Source organism: Condylostylus longicornis, unplaced genomic scaffold (assembly GCF_029603195.1).
Source record: "Condylostylus longicornis isolate FDR11 unplaced genomic scaffold, ASM2960319v2 ptg000018l, whole genome shotgun sequence".
NCBI classification, from domain to species: domain Eukaryota; kingdom Metazoa; phylum Arthropoda; class Insecta; order Diptera; family Dolichopodidae; genus Condylostylus; species Condylostylus longicornis.
This window is the reverse complement of record NW_026577987.1, coordinates 9,798,766-9,816,484: the sequence shown is the minus strand read 5'-3', so window position 1 is coordinate 9,816,484 and position 17,719 is coordinate 9,798,766. Positions and strand designations below refer to the sequence as shown.

Here is a 17,719-nt window from a genome sequence, read left to right as displayed (position 1 = left end):
GTAAGTATGCAATCAAAACTATTTGCAATACTTTTATTGATACGCGGATAATATTATTGATTAATAAATTAAATCAAATTTAAATTAAGTTAAGATACGTAACATATGAAAAGTATAATGTTTTTCATATCATTTAAAATTATCATTTTAATATTATTGTAAAACCACAAAATAAATATAACAATAAAATTAGTTGAAAATTAAAAAATTTATCGCCTCATTTCTAATTGGGCAAATTTATCGTTAAAATAAAAATAACTACATTTTATGAAGTATAATTTAATTGCCGATATGTGCTTTTCATAAAAACTATTCAATATGATTGACTTATCAAATTATTTCAATAATATGGAAATAATTTATATAGGGTTTTTGAAGTATTGAATATGGATTTCTTTTCATAAAAACCGGATTATGTTCAAATATTTTTATATACTAAACCAAATCCGCATAAAATTACACATCACACTTCAATGAAATTTTTAAGCAAATCAAGCAAAATCAAAGTTAATGCTTAAAGTATCATAATTATGATTTCATTATAAGTACAATCTATTAAAAATCATAATGAACTAAAATTATAATCATATTAATATTGTTTATTTACACTAAATATTTAGATACCCGTAGTTATAAAATATAGAGCACGCCACTGGTTATTATTTTTATTATTATTACCATTCTCTATTATGATTAAAACATTTTTTGTTGTTTTTTTTTTTTTCAAAAGGAAGAGAAACAAACTTAAATTATTGTTTTGATGTCATGATACTATAAATGAATTGTATACAATTTTTATTATGTGGCAATGACGGTGGCCACCGCACATTTTTAATATTTTTTGTTTTAAAATACATGGTGAGGCATGAGTTCAGAATTAATATAGAACATAGCAAATGTTTTTTATCATTATATTTTTTTTTAAATTTTTTCTTGTTTTCATTAATGATACTTCTTTATGATCTAATGTTATAATTTTATTTGATTAATTTTAATGTTGTCTCAAATTTTGTTTGTAATGCGATGTTTATGTATTATAAAAGTTTTTTCATCTTCTTCTACAATGTTCTACGATACAATGAAATTCAATAAATTTTTAGGGTGAAGTCATGCTAGTCAAATTTATTTTAAATATTTATCACATAATTTGTGGCTACTTTTTGTTTTTTATTTTATTAATAAGATGATTAATATTGTATAAATGTATGTACGTACAAATGTACCTAATACATGCACATATATAATTATAATTAAATAAAATTGTTGTTTTTATTATACATTTTAAAGAACACCATTAATATTTATTATTGGAGAAATTTTTTCCAACGCATTATACTTTTTTATTAATTTTTTAATAATACCTATATTTATATTTTATATAATTGTACATACATAGGTACATACTTTACATATTAAAATTAGTTTTTATATGTACATACATAATACATAGCCATATTTCTATTATAAGCCCTGATTAGAAGCATTTTTTTTCTGTTCGTTCTTTTTCTTTTTAATGAAAAGCATTTTAATACCATGATTTTGATATTACGAAAAACCATTCATTTTTATGCTGCACATTTTTTGATGGCATTTAAAACCAGTTTTGTTTATTTGTTATATTGCAGTATAATGTTTGATTATACATTTTTTCCTGTATTTATGTAGATATACACATGCATTTTCACATTCATAAATACAATTATATTATGTTGCCGGCAATATTTAATAATGTTATAAATGGGTATACAGCTATGACTGTAAATTAAAATTCCATATGTTTAAATCAATTTATACGAATGTGTTTAGTCTATATGTATTTTGAAATATACATACCTACAGTTTAAAAAAGAAGAAAATATTATGCAGCTTTAAAATTTTAAATTTTTTTTAACAAACAGCTGATCTAAAAGATGTCAATAAAAATTAAAGATTTGTTGTAGAAGAGAAGATAATTAGATTTTTTTCAAAAATGCCACATTATATTTATACATACATACATACGTATGTATAGAAATTGCTGTAGGTGAGAGCTATAACCAAATAGGTAAAAAAGTGGAATCAAATAAAATCTCTGTGTTATCGAAAATATCTAATTGAACAAAACTTATGTGAGTTAGGGTGTTCATTGCCTGCAATGTATTTTGAAATTTAGAATTAATTTTTCAATTTTTATATCTGATATACTCACGATACATATACGTATAATGTAATGTTTATAAATAATTAATTAATAATACGTACATATATATGCATGAAATGTACAAAAAAAATGCAGTAATGGAATTAAGAAATTATTTGGCTTATGTATAAACCAGTTAATGATCAATTTGAGCAATATATAATTTATTTAATCTATAATTCAATAAAGTATAGTTATTTTTCTAAATCAACAGTTAACAGGCATCAATTTGCATTATTTTTACAGTTTTTATATTACAATAATTGTAAATATATTTAACTGCTCTACTAATTTTGAAATCTATTTCATGATGAATTTATTAGTGGATACGATCATGCATAAATATGTATGCATATACTACTTAATAATAAAATTATGTATATTTGTATGTAAGTTTTTGTATGAAAAATAATATGCTACCTGTTTTTCAAGTGATAATAGTGAATATTTGCCCATAATATGCGTCTTGTTTTGTACTTGGTAATGTGTTTGTTAAACTATAAAAATTCTTTTTCAATGTGTCATCATAAGTCATCGCACACTTACTTTTAATATTATGAATTAAAACTTGTTAGCAAATAGTATGCCATCTATGTATGTTTTGCTTCTCTATGTTATTATAATGATTGCCTATAAAAATACGGTATCAATTTAAATTGAGAATTCCATAAGTGTGAATAATATTTAAAAAATTTATTTAAAACGCACGTACTTATAATACATTGTATAAAGTGTTGGTGAAATTTTTATTTACTCAATTTTTTTATAGACATACATACATATATACAGTTGTACTATATGTATTATGAGATCCATTTAAGTGGTTTTAATTTTTATCTCTTAAATGAATTTTTGAAAATAATTCAATAAAATTTAAATGCCGGCAATTTTATTCTCGCATTTCTTAAATTCTATATTCATTTCTTTTATAAAAAATAATCATATGGTTGTGTATATATGATATGATTTCATTTCATTTTATGTATGTATATGCACAATATAATTTTCTTCATTGCGTGGAGTATTAATCTAAATTTATATTTATGTATAACCAATAATATGTGTATGTAATAATCGAAGATTGTTAGGTATGTTGCTTATACAATAATTGAAGAAACGAAAGAAATAGTTATCGTGTTTGCTTCATAGTTGGCAATATTGCTTTTTTATATACATATACACATACAATATGTATACGTAGCCATATATATTATTTATTTATTAACCGATTCATTGGTATCAAAATGCGTAGGTCGAACTTTATAAAATTTATACTTTTTATGGTGATCATGTTTTTAGGGTATGATTCCAGGATTGCTTTTCCGTAACTTAAAATGAAAATATGTCGTAACACGTACATATATATATGTATAAATACTGAAATACTGAAGTGCAATAAGCGATCGGTTTTGTAGGAAACAATATTGTATATGCACATGTTGTATATACAAACATATATGCATATTTACACATACATATGTATTGTATACGCATAATTTGAATTTATATTAACCTGAGATTGAATATTAAAAATTTTAAGCACATATGTATTAAAATATTACTATGTATTTTCAATATTATTATATACAGTACAACTCGGTTATAAGAAACTCTTGTTTTAAGAAAACGCTTTTTATTTTACACAAAATTTTACGTTAATTTCAATGTATTTTTCTATAATCCTTATATTTTCCAATATAATATGGAAGAGGGATGTGTTATCGAAATTATACCAAAAAATATCAAAATACACGAAAAGTATGTTATATAGCATGTCATGATACAAACTTTTGTATAAGCCAAAATATAAACCGACACAGAAAATACCACAATTAAATGCATAATTCAAATCTGCTTTTTTCAATTAAATTTAAATTCGATGTTAAAATTTAGTGTAAAATAAATTTCTAGTAAATTCACACTTATTAAGAGTCCAAGTCCAAATAATTAAATACTGAAAAGGCTATATTAAATTTTAATATTTCAAAAAACAAAATTTGTGTTTGTCAGTTTGCCTCTTTTAAAATAGTTCATGTTTTGCACTTTTGGCATTGTGTTCAACAAACTTTTGTTTAACTTTTTATTTTTTAGAGAAAATTTTCTTTTATATTGTAGCTGATACAATGAAATTATCAGAAAACTTGAATTTAATTTAAGAGCGGTGTACTGTACTGCATTGTAAAAAATAAATACAAAAAATTAATAGTGATAATTATAAGATTAAAAATTTTTTATTGTAATATTTATTATAAATCAAATTGAAAAAAAGACAGAGGTGTACAGGGATTTATTACAATATAAGGGTATGCAAATTATTTGACATCAAGCGTTGTAATATCTCTGTTCGCTAAGTTATCATTAAAAGTGGGTGATGAGGCATCGTATACATGCGTTCTTTTATACCTACGTGCACATAATACCAGATTTTTTTTAAATAGATAAAAAAGCCACCTTTTACGATATAAAATTGCAAAATTTTATGTGGGTTAATAATGAAAATGAAAGAAAAATTTATTAACATTGTACAAAATTTTAATTTATTAATTAATTTTGACATACATTTTATATATGTATGTATGTAGATATGCAAGTATACAATATAACGTACATACATCCAAAAATAAAGAAACTTAAAATAAATTTTAATTTTTCATTCAAAAAAATTTAAAAAAACATTTATTATAAAATTGTTTTTAACTACTTTAGGGGCAATGTCTTATATTTAAAAGAAAAATTTATCAACATAGAAAGTGTGCGTTTAATGTATTCCTACATAATACAGAAACACTTTGCGGAATGTGACATTTAATTAATGCAATCGCCACCTCTTATAAAAACTCGTTTGTTAAAAAGCATTTTTTTTGACATTTTAATTATAAAATAAAGAGGAAAGAGAGAGAACTAGAAAAATAATAAAAACAATAAAATATATAAATAATAAAAAATGCTTCTGATTTTATAAAAGCGCATCCGATGTAGGTTATTAAACTTTCAAGGTATAATTTACAAAAATAAACGCACTACATATTACATATAGCGACCTAAAATTCTTAAAAGAAAAAACATATCATACAAACATTAAGAAATCTCAGGAAAAATTTGATTTTCGGGAGACAAACGAAAAAACGACAAATTAAATTTTCAGAAACCGGTAATTAAAATAATTTTAATTAACGTAGATTAGTGTTTGTTTTATTAATAAATTTAAAAAATTAATTAAATTATTTCATAAGTAATTTTGAAAATTTTTGTTTTAAATTTTTAATAATAAGATAGATCAATGATCAGATTTGTGTTGCTAAACAGGAACAATAAATGCGACAACAGCGTAAATAAATATTTGCAATCCTTGACTTCCAAAATACAGTAATATTGTATGCAAAAGTCAGCAATTTAAAATTATAACAAAAATTGTGTACTAACACCGTGCTACTGCATTTTGGAAGCCAAGGAATAATAAATAAATCGAACGTGCCCAACAATCTTTTTAGCATAATTATTAATCTAATATTGCTGCATCATAGTAATGTTTATTTTTGAAAATTGAATTACATTACTTTAATGCTTACTGTTTATTTAATAGATTTAATATATATAGGTAGTCCAGGTCGATCAATATTTATTTATGGCAAATTTTTTACATTTTAAAGTATATCAAAAAGTTTTCAATTAGAATATTTATCGTCTACCATACAACAAATATTACAGGGTGATGGATTATATGAGTTTCTAAATTAATTTTGTTATTATTCTTAATTTTGTAGTATTAATTCTTTTCCTAAAAATTTTCCTGTTCTTTTCCTGTTTTAATAAATAAACAGAAATTTGTTTTTTTTACAGTATCATTCGGATAAATATAATATACATACAAACACAACTCTAGAATTCCAAAATCGAAAAACTTTTACATGAACCCTTTATGGAAGCCCAAATGATGTCAATTACATTTTCTAAAGTTTGTCGGTTTCCTAAAATCAAAAATTAAAATTTTTTAATAAAAAATAATAAATTTAGATTTTTCTAAATTAGATTGAACAAATTCGAACTATGAGTAATTTCTTATTAGATTACATTAAATCCAATATCATATCTACGTGCCTATTTATTTTTTTATTTGTATATACAATTAATTTAAAAGTAACAGGATGTAATTTGTACATTTTGTGTACATTGTTCATATTTTATTTACACATCATATTTTCAAATTCATTGTACAAAATATCAATATTTTTAATATAAAATTAAAATATTTTCGCATTTAAATAATTTAACTATCAATAAAACGCACTTACCTTAAATCTACACACAATTTACAATATAATGTACACACATGGTATACACATATGTACTTCGGTAAGAAACTATACACGTTATGTCAATAAATAATACCATTCAGTCTCTGTCTGTTAATTTTTAATAAAAAAAAATTCTGATAAGAATTAGTGTTAAAAAAATGTGTTACTTTTAGAGATCAATAATTTGTTTAGGTTCAGACTATTTATATTTAGAATAGCTTGATTATTTTTATTTAAAAAATCAACAAAAATATTTTCTTAAGTAATAAGAAACGCACCACCACACAAAGATTCCAAAGTATAAAAAAAATAATAATAGAATAAAAAAAGGTGCGTTGCCAAATGCCAATACCTCCTATGTTACTTTTAATATATATTTGTTGTTATTATTATATTTTGAGTATAATAGCAACAGAGGTGAAAATTATGCAGTCATTTCAAAAGAATTTAAAAAATGTTTCATGTTCTTTTCCTCCATTTTTGTTTCATTATTATTTTTTTCTTTAAACAATTAATGGAAACGTTCAAGAAAAAAAAATTTTTTTTTTTACATATTTTAGTTTTTCTCTTTCTTTTTAAATTTTTTAATAGATGTGCTAACGAACGAATGCTGCAAATAAAATACATTCTTATAGAGTGTGTAAGTATAGCGAATTGTGCGCTTTGGAATCAAAGAAAAATAAAACATTAATAACGAAGAAAATTTATTGGATCTTTTTGTTGTTGTTGAATAAAAAATCAGAGTTGTCTGCTTTGGTATTGTAGCTATTGCCAATGTTGCTTCACTTCTTTTATGATCGCATATTGTACACATATTATAAATACAAATATGAAGATATGCTCGTATGTACATATACGTACATACATACGTACGTGATATTTGTGATTTTTCTATACAAATGTTTTTTTGTATTATTGTTTCTTTTGGAATACTATTTTCGAATTCTAATGACCTAACCTCGTTTGAAGAAATGATGAATAACAAAAAAAACATTAAAAAAGCAACAACACTTTTATTTAATTGTGCTGCATTCTTTCATGTGTTGAAGTTGATCTCCAAAACTCATGCTTTATTGTAAAAGTATGCAATATAAATATTATGTTTATATTTTATGTACTTATATTAGAGTAGCTTTGCATTCAAAAAACTTCTCTATTTTTTTTTATAGAGTGAAACAATTTTTTTTCAGAAATAGAAACTATAAAAACAAAAAAACTGTGTTTATTTCGACATAAAATATTTCAACTTTTGAAAATAAGCAATAAAAATTATTAATAAAGTATGGAGAAAAATATTGGTGAATAAATTTCAAAATATAAAATGAATTTTCACAATTGTACTCATATGAATATATGTATTGAATATAAAGGTTGCCAGATTATGTAAATTACATATGCATATTAAATATGCATTTATTAAAATAGTACACTTTTTCACTACATTTTCAAATATTCGTAATATTCGATATTAAAAAAAACTAAGAAAAATAAACAGTAAATATTAATAACCTCAAATAATTAATATAAATAAAACTACGGCAGGCTAGTCACCTACCTAGTTAAACTCTATGACGCTATGATACTAGTGCATGAGAAATCATGCACTAGCCCTATGCTCCTTCTAGGAGTGAATAAGGAAAAAAAAAAAAAACAAAATAGTACACTTGGCAGAAGTAAAAATCTTGTAGGTAAGATTTTAAAAATTAATTTTTGGCTTAAATTCAAATTTCAATTTTATGAAACAGATCTAAATTAGTTTAAGTAAAAAGCTTACCAGTCTCATCTTACGGTATTTGTTATAATAAATTAAATACAATATGTATTTTAATTTATTAGTTTAACGGTATACGAGTATAAGTGTGGGAATAAGTATATCGTCCATTATTAATAATATAAACTTAGAATATTCGAATTAAATTAGTAATAGCCAGGATTATCAATATCAAGTAGCGTTCATGGATTCTCTTTGATTTAAGTAAAATTTGATGGCAATTTTATATGTAATTTCGTTTGATGAATTAGAACAGCTATGTTAATTTCGTTCGGAAGAATAGAACAGCTATGTAGAACTTCTAAACAAAATCCATAAAAATTATTTAATGATTTACAAAATTCCGCCTTAAAAATTTTCAAATAAAAATTATAATTTGGTTTTGGTTTTGCCATGAAATTAGCGAGAAAAAAATTTTCGATGTTGATGTAGTTAAGTTGTTGTTACCCCAAAATATCATGTAAAATTCATATTTAAGAATTTGCGTTGCTTAAAACTTCATATATTTGAAAATTGTGGTATTTTAATTTTAGAAGAAAAATTTTATAGCTTTCAATTATGTAATTTCATTTTTTTATTGTGCATAAAATTCTACATCTCCCTAAAAAATATTTTGTATGCCCATATAACAATTTAAAATTTAAATAATTAGAAATATAATACTTATTTTAAAAATCACAAAAAAAAAATGTAAATTATGTACACATATGTTTTATGTTCACATTTTTAAAGGCGTAGAAAAATTTTAATTCCCCAAAAATATTGCAAATTCCTTAAAATAACAAATATTTTGTATAAATTAGAAATATTTGTTCTATAAAAACTCCATTTGAAAATTTATGTTATTTTATTAGAGCATTAACTTTATTAACTCATAAAATGTTCTGCTTTGAAAAAATAATACTTAATATACATACTTAAATGTATGTATGTATTTAAATAATTTTTAAAATTCTCAAAGGTATAAAGCAAATGTTATACAAAATTAAAGTATTCATTCATTCATTATTTTAAATATCTTATTTTATTATTATATAATCACTATCGAACAGCGGTCTTGCTAATATAATTACAATTTTTCTATTATATTATATGTATATTATATATACATAAATATAAGCATAAGAAACGTGAATCTAGGAACAATTGAAAATTTTTAATTTATCATTGAACTTGAAAAACTTAAACTATAAAAAAAAAAGTAAAATGTTTTTACTTTTTATTCTTGATTTTCTCATCTTATAAAAAAAAATTAAAATTCTATTTCAAAAATTTTTTTTCATATGAACATCGAAAAAATTTTAGAAGGTATCAAGGGGCCTTTAAATAATGCGGCATGTTGGTACTTTATACATAAGATAATATTTTTATTGTTGCTATAAGTACCTTTGTATGCAGTCCCCCAAATCCACATTCGATTTTCATGAGAAAACTTGTACTATACTCATGTGGATATACATTGTTCATATATATATATAATATATACATACATATGTACATACATAGCAAAAAATTGCTTCGCAAATTTAAAAAAAAATATGAATTCTGAAAAATATAAATTGTATATTTATTTGTACATTACAAATTCATATATATCTGCATGCAAGTAAGTACATATATAAGTACATATGTACGTATATATTCATTATTTTGTATAAAAACATAAGTAAGTACCTAAGCAATTTTTAATTTATTCATCGTATAAAATGCTTCTTCTCTCCCATAATATTAAAATAATGTTATTGCGCGTATACTAATATTTTTTTACATTGAAACCAAAAATAAAATATAAAAATCGCATGAATAGTACAGAATAATAATAGTATATATTATTATGTATATATGCATGTATATAAACTACGGGGGGAGAATAAAAGACTCCGCATATACTGGTTGACCTTGGTTTCAGTCAGTTATATGTAAAATATATAATTATACATAAATATATACAGAAGCTTTGTTATGACATCATCTCTCGAATATTTAATTCCATTTTAGGATATTATTCACTATATACAATTATATAAACATACAGTATAGTATATTTATATAAATATACTTATATAAGGCATAATACATTTACATTTAAATCATTATATTAACACTTCACGGCACATAATTAACTTCATATAGGCTGCTACTTTGAAATCGTTAGTTGAGTTTTCATTTAACATTTTGTTATAATATGAAACAGCAACTGAATACGAATACAATTATTGACTGATATTACAAAGTATGTATGGATGTATGATATTTTTTTTGCGACTATAAACTTCAATCCAATTCACATTTTCATTTTGACTTCTATATAAACGGGCTATAAACATAACTATTTATTAACTTGTTTTCAACCAGATATGACTGTTTAAATTGCTTAGATATTCTAAGAAAAGAATCTCGCAAAATCGTCAGCTATGTATGTATAATGTTGTAAATATTGTTATAATATGAATAAATATAAAACAACATGTATTATAAAGTTATATAAATAATACACATACATACAAATATATTAGTATTATATGTTTAAAAATACTTTAGATAATGCGGTTACAATATTATATATATTTGGTTTTTGATTCTCCCATTGTTATAACAAGCTATGGTCATCATTTTCTTTCTGGTTTTACAATCGAAATATACATGGTATGCATGTATGTATATCTGTAAAAGAATATAAAATATTAACCACTTTGAAATGTGTATAGCAATATAAAAATTGTAGAGTTTTTAGTAATAAAGAACAAGAAAAAAAGGGTTAAATAAAAACTAAATCAGTTTCATTGTGGTGAATTAATTTTGTATAATTTGTATGTTATGTTGAAATACAAGTTAAAAATTTGTTTTTTTTTTTATTTTTATGTTTTTCTTTTGTTTTTTTCGGTTCTATGTCATTTAACAGCAATGTTGGTCAGTCAGTTGATACTTGTTTTTAGTTCTGCTAAAAATAAAATTATAATTGCCTTTTTTTTTGCTTGTTTTTAAATTTTGAATCATCGAGATTTTAAACATATTACTTGTTAATATATGTATATACATAAGTAGGTAGGTACATGTGTACTTAAAAATGTATTATAGTCGATCGTGTATTTTTAAGGTACCTATAAAATTTTATTGAAATAGTTGTTATACAGGTACTATGCTTATGAAATATTTTTAAAGAATTAGAATTTTTCTATAACTATTATATATTAAATTCGAATTTATAAAAATTTATTTGAAATTTGTGATTTACTTAATTTTGAAGTATACGTATCTACATATATTTCAATAAGTGTATAAGGACGTTTCATCTACTACCTAAAAACACAAATTTTTAAAAATTATTCAGCTTCCTAATAAAAAATATTACTTTCAATATTTTCCCATGTTGCAGCTTATTCAATTTAATATTAAATTTAAAAGTCTGATTTTTCGAAATTCAGTAATTTTTCCATGTCGTTTTCTGAAGTGAAAACTGTTATACTATCAAAACTGTTATACCATCAAAACTGTTATACCATTTGTTGTAAAATAAATAAATTTAAAAATTGCATTTTGAATGCATAAATATACCTAAACATTTAATTTATGATTTTTTTTTCAATTAAATTAAGAAAAATTTAGTATTAGTTTGGGTTTTATTATTAATATACAAGTACAAATAAAATAATTATATATAAGTACTATAAAAGTTGTTAAACATTCATAGAGCTTCTCAGTTATTTTTTTTTTTCATACATGCAATATTATAAAATTAGATAACTATGAGATCATATTTTCATTTATTGACAGTTTAATTTGATTTGATTTTCCGCTAATAATAAAATTATTACAATTTTCTTTTATTTTTTTTCATTATACAATATGATCTTTTCTGTTTTTTTTAAATGCGGTTAAATTGCGCACTTGTATTTTACAAAAAAATATACTTATATATGCATATATGTATATCTTTGGTGGTATTTTATTATAATTTGTATAGATATACATATTTATTCATACATAAATAATAAAATATACAAATATACTAAGATGTATCAAAAACTACATTTATACATAATTCTTATTACACAAGAATTAATTATACATACATATATACACATGTATGCACATAATATTAAATGGGATTTTTGAACGTTCATATTATATTTCTAATCACGTTTGTAATGCAAAAAGTAGGCGCCATACTTAGTCTCACTATAAAAATTTTACCCTTGTACCTACATATTATAAACAATGTGTATTGTTGATTTATGTACTTGGAATAACACTTGCATTATAGCATTAACAAGAAGCATGAACAAATTTAATAACAATATCAAATTAAAGTTCAATTTTATATTCATATTTTTAATTTAATGTGAAGAATAAATTACAAATTTGAAATAGCTAATTGTAATATTTATTTTTGTAAAAGGCGCGCATCGTAAGTAGGTCAACTTGTTAAACAAAGATATTTCAATTTAGTAATTAGAAAGAAAACAAAAATTCAAAAAGTTTAACATTAAGTTTTACTAATCATTTGGTACAAAATCAAATTTCCAAACATAATTTTATATTAGTAACAAAATTTTAATGGTAATGATTAGAATTTAAGACCATTCGAACACACTGTTGCATTTATGTTCTCAAAAAATTTTTACTAATCAAACTAAAAGTTCCGTGGTCTTTTAAATTTATTGTATAACTAAATTTAAGAAATTTGTTTTTGTTAAGATTGTATAATGAATGAAACTGTTTCCATCAACAACGGCTAAAAAAATGTTATCTTTGTCAATAAAACGTTTAATTGACCTTTTATTTGGCATTCCTATTTTTTGTTTAATCCATTGACTTCAAATTTTTTTATTCATTTTATATTTTATATTGAATTGCGCCAATAATTCTTAACTGTTAAACTGATGATCCTTAATTGATGACTGTAAGAGTTTATAAAAAGTTTCCATAGAATTTTTTGTAGTTTCACATTTCATTTTTTTGTTACAAAGCAAGTCTTTTTTTACAATTTTTACGACTAAAAAACTTACGATCGAATGCTCTAAAAGACCCATTAAGTTATTAAAATTAATTTAAAATTTTTTTATATATTTTCTACTTTTCCATGTGGGTTTCTGGGACAAATTTCATGATTTAATTGTAATTAAATGTATAATTGGATTTTATGATAAACTTAAAATATTCATGTAAAATTAGTTGCAGTTTAATTTTTATTTGTCGTGATATCTTATGATGGTAGTAATTACAATTATTGCTGTTTTCTCCCCCTTTAGTAAAAATACATTTTAAAAATTCTTATTATTTGTAAGAAACATTTTTCATTTGATTATAATTGAGTTATCTGTATACAAATTTGTAAAAATATGTAGATGGTTATATAAAGATCACACATTGTTACACAAACATGCTTTTACATAAATTAGTTCATTGAAAAGGCATTTCTATACTTAAATGTTCTTTTTGTATTTTAGAAATGTTGTTTTTATTTCTTCTTGATTTTATTATTTAATATTTTGAATGTTTTGAAAATGCCTTAGAGTGTATATAGTTGTTTAAGCCATATAAGTATGACTTTATGTTACTGGAATGTAGTAAATTTTATATTATTTATAATTGCTTAAATATTTATTCAATGCATTCTTTATAGTTGCATACACCACCAATTTTGAAAAATTTAATTTCTTAATTAAATTAAATTCACTCCATTAATGTTATTTGATTTTATTACGCTGTTAAACAGTTAGAATGTTATTTAATTTTTATACCACAGTTCTAGTATAACAAATATTTTCTGTGTATGAATAATTGAATTTAATTTTTTTTCTCTTTTTCTATGAATATAGCATCTTTGAAGAATTTTGGTGATAAGACCGCTAATTTATTCCATCGTAAGAAGGATGATGCTGAAAAATTGGCCCAACAAAAAGCTACTGATGCACAAAAAATGGCTGAAGATCAAGCAAATAAAGTAGGGCAAGCTATAAATCAAACTAAATCTGATGCTGAAAATTTGGCTTCTAGCACAGGTATAATTATTAATATATATTAATTACATTTATTGTTTTCTTATATTTAACAATAAGTATGCAAATAACAATTGATTTTGTATAATTTTAGCCCGTGATGCCGCATCTATGGCAAATGAAGAAGCTAATAGAGCTGGTCAAGCAATTAATTCATCAATTAATTCAGCTCAATCAACAATTAATCAAACAAGAAATCAAATTGATTCAACTGTTCAACAAGCGAATGCTGCTGCAGCAAATGCTAAGAATATTGCACAAAATGTTGCTGATTCATCAAAACAAGTATGATTTCAAAAACAAATTTGTTTACTAAAATTATAATATTATGTTTCATAAACTCTGTTATATACAAACTCTAGAGAATTTTTTTTTAAATATATAAAATATATGCTTATTTTAATTGGTTTTTATTTTTGTATTTTAGGCAGCTGCAAATGCTGTAGATCAAACGAAAAAAGCCGCTAACGATGCTATTAATAAGAGTGTTAAAGCTGCTGAACAAGTTGCAGATCAAAAATTAAAAGAAGCCGAGCATGCTATTGATCATACTATGAAACAAACAAGCCAAGCTGTTGATCAAAAACTAAATGAAGCTAATAGATATGTCGATACAAAACGTCAAGAAACTGAAAAAGTATTAAATTTAATTTCAATATACAAAATAATATTCTAAAAGAAAAATATTATTTAATTTTAGTCAATTCATGATACAGCTGCTAAAGCTCAGGAATCAGCTAATAATCAAGCAGCAAGCCTTTTAGGAAAACTTAATCTTGGAAAATAAACACACCATTTTCTAATTTACATTATATACTTTTAATATTGTTTTATATATTATATACATTTTTTTTTAAATTATTATTTAAGATGATTTTAATTAATTAAGAAAAAAAAAAACAAAATAAATGCAAAAATGAAAAATTAAAAAAAAATTTAAAAATAAAATTAATTAAAAAAAATTATGAATACGAAAAAAAAAAATACAAAATAGCACTCAAGTTTAAATCAAAAAAAAAAAATATTTCAACGTCCAATTCATAAAATGAGAAAAGTAACAATTTAAAACTTAAAAATAAAACATACACATACAAAATTTATATAACATGCATACAAAATTAAGCCTTAAATTAAATGCCTTAAATTAGTGTCAGCTTTTAAAAACAAAAAATTTAAAGCATACTATAATAGAAAGTAGCTATCAGTTTAATAAAGAAAATTTGTATAACAGTTTTATAGGCAGCAGCACAGCAGGTTTAAAGTAAACTTTGATGAAATAGTAGCAAATTTATACTTTCTTATATGTTATAAAAAATATTTAATAAATACTGTATAAAAAATTTTATACACATAAAAATTAGAATTCGATGTTTTTTGATCAATGAACAAAATTTATAATAGACATGTATAACAAAATTGTTATAAAGATCAAATTTGAATAATCAACAATTATTTATATTTGATTTTTTACTGAAATGAAGATCACAATTTCATTTGGATTTGAAATTATGCATCCATTTCGGATGAAACTAGGATATAAAGAATTGTTGATCATATTGGTTTTTAGAATGTTCAACTAAACAGATTTTGTAGAAATATAGGCATTTTATATGATTTGTAAAATTATGATGTGCAAAACATAAATTACAAAATTAATGTTATTCTTAGTTTTCTGTATAAAATTCTTTTAATATTCAAGAAGATATAATTTTTTTAAATTAATGTGTCTTTTTGTCCACAATATTTTTCTGAAAAATGCCGAAGAATTTGCTAAAAATATGCCATGTACTCTGTCAATTTGGTAGATGCGTTCAGAGCTCCATATTAAAAGATAATAAAAAAAAAGTTGGTGTTGTTAAAATTATTTTATCGGTATCACTTTTCCGTATGTGATTTCAATTAAAAGTTATAGTAATCTTCGTTCGTTTTGAATCTCACAAATTCTTGAATATGATTTTTAACTGTTTAGTCAACGTAAATATAAGGAAGTTAACACATAAGGTGTTATTTCTATTTTCTTTTAAAAATATTGTCAAATATTATTATGTTATTCTATTACAAAATAAATATATTTAATGTTTTCATTTTTAAAATAAAAAAAACTATTGTTGACTTTTACTGTATGTCAATTGTTTAATGAAAAAAGAATTATGCACACAATTATATTTTTACATATTACATATGTTTTATGATATTATTTTCTCATTTAAATATTTTTTATTGAAAAAGAAAAGAAACAAAATTGAAATGTTATGTAGATTATAAATTATAAAAATAATTGTAAAATAAAAAAAAAAAATTAAAATTATAAATGTTAAAAAATAAAATTATGGTGGTTACCATATACAAAAAAAAATATATAAAAATAAGAAAAAGAAAAACCCCAACGACCATAGTTTTTATTTTTCGGAAAATTGCATATAGTTAGGGGCAAAAAATCTGCTCCAGCTGGATAATTTTAATAACTTCAGATGCCAAATTGGGTCTAGGTTTCGAAAATATTTTTTTCAAATTTTTAAATTGCACCCAATCTGAGAAAAATGCATTTAAAAATTTCAAACCATATAGGTACCATTTCTTACAAAAATTGGCAAAAATAAAAAACCTATCAATTTTCTTTACCAAGAAAAGTTTCGAAAAAAAATTTTTGATTACTAGATTTTTTTTTGTTTTTCGTAATACAAAATTTTAATTTTTTTTTTCAAAAATTTAAAATTTTTTAAAATCAATTTTTCTTTTTCAAATTAAAAAGTTTGTATAAAATTTTCGTTTCAATTCCATTTTTATTTGTTCATTTCAATAAAAACAATAAAATTCAGATTTTGTAAAAAAATAACGGTTCTTAAAAATGTCAACTGTTTTTTCGAGTGATTCTTGTCATCCAAAATTAATGAAAGTTGATAATCACAGCGTTTAAAATAAGTAAAAAGCAAAAATAGTGAAAACTAGGGCCTTTAAAATCTTGAAATAGAAATTATTTTTTGTGCAACATCTTCTGTACCATAAATTTTTTTTTAATGTTTGAGGACTTAAAGTAAAGCTTAAACAGCTGGGCAAAATTCTATAAAAAAAAATTTCAAGGTTTTAAAAAGTTTCTATTTAGAAAAAAATGAAAAAATAAAACAAGGGAAAAATTTGATTTTGCCTAAAGTCCGAATGCTTTGTATTGCGAAGATACATGAAATATAGAATCAAGCAACATGTTTATTTTAAGCCCTTTACTAGACCTTTGAAAAACTGTTTGTTTGAAGTTCCTACCTTTTTCAGAACGGAAGTTATAATCAAAAAAAACTTGGATAATTAAAAATTTCGTGAAAATTCATTAAAATCTCTGGAACTCGGAAACCCTTGAGATTTGGCATCCAGTCTGGAACTAATGTTCTGAATCACGCTGTATAGTTAATGAATTTATTCTTACTTACACCATATTATTCGTATTTTTGCTATTATATAAGCAAAAAATCCAACCTAA

The 17,719-nt window shown here is 22.7% G+C and overlaps 1 protein-coding gene across 1 annotated transcript in view; it reads left to right on the top strand.

The window, feature by feature from the left end:
* The window catches only part of LOC129606197 (protein DR_1172), a 33,823-nt gene extending 18,671 nt beyond the window's left edge, over positions 1-15,152 (top strand). The window contains exons 2-5 of the mRNA XM_055516356.1: positions 14,068-14,250; positions 14,342-14,532; positions 14,675-14,884; positions 14,948-15,152. Of these exons, the coding sequence (XP_055372331.1) occupies positions 14,068-14,250; positions 14,342-14,532; positions 14,675-14,884; positions 14,948-15,034 (671 nt within the window). The 3' untranslated portion in view covers positions 15,035-15,152. The remainder of the gene's footprint in view (positions 1-14,067; positions 14,251-14,341; positions 14,533-14,674; positions 14,885-14,947) is intronic.
* Positions 15,153-17,719: the final 2,567 nt, after the last annotated feature.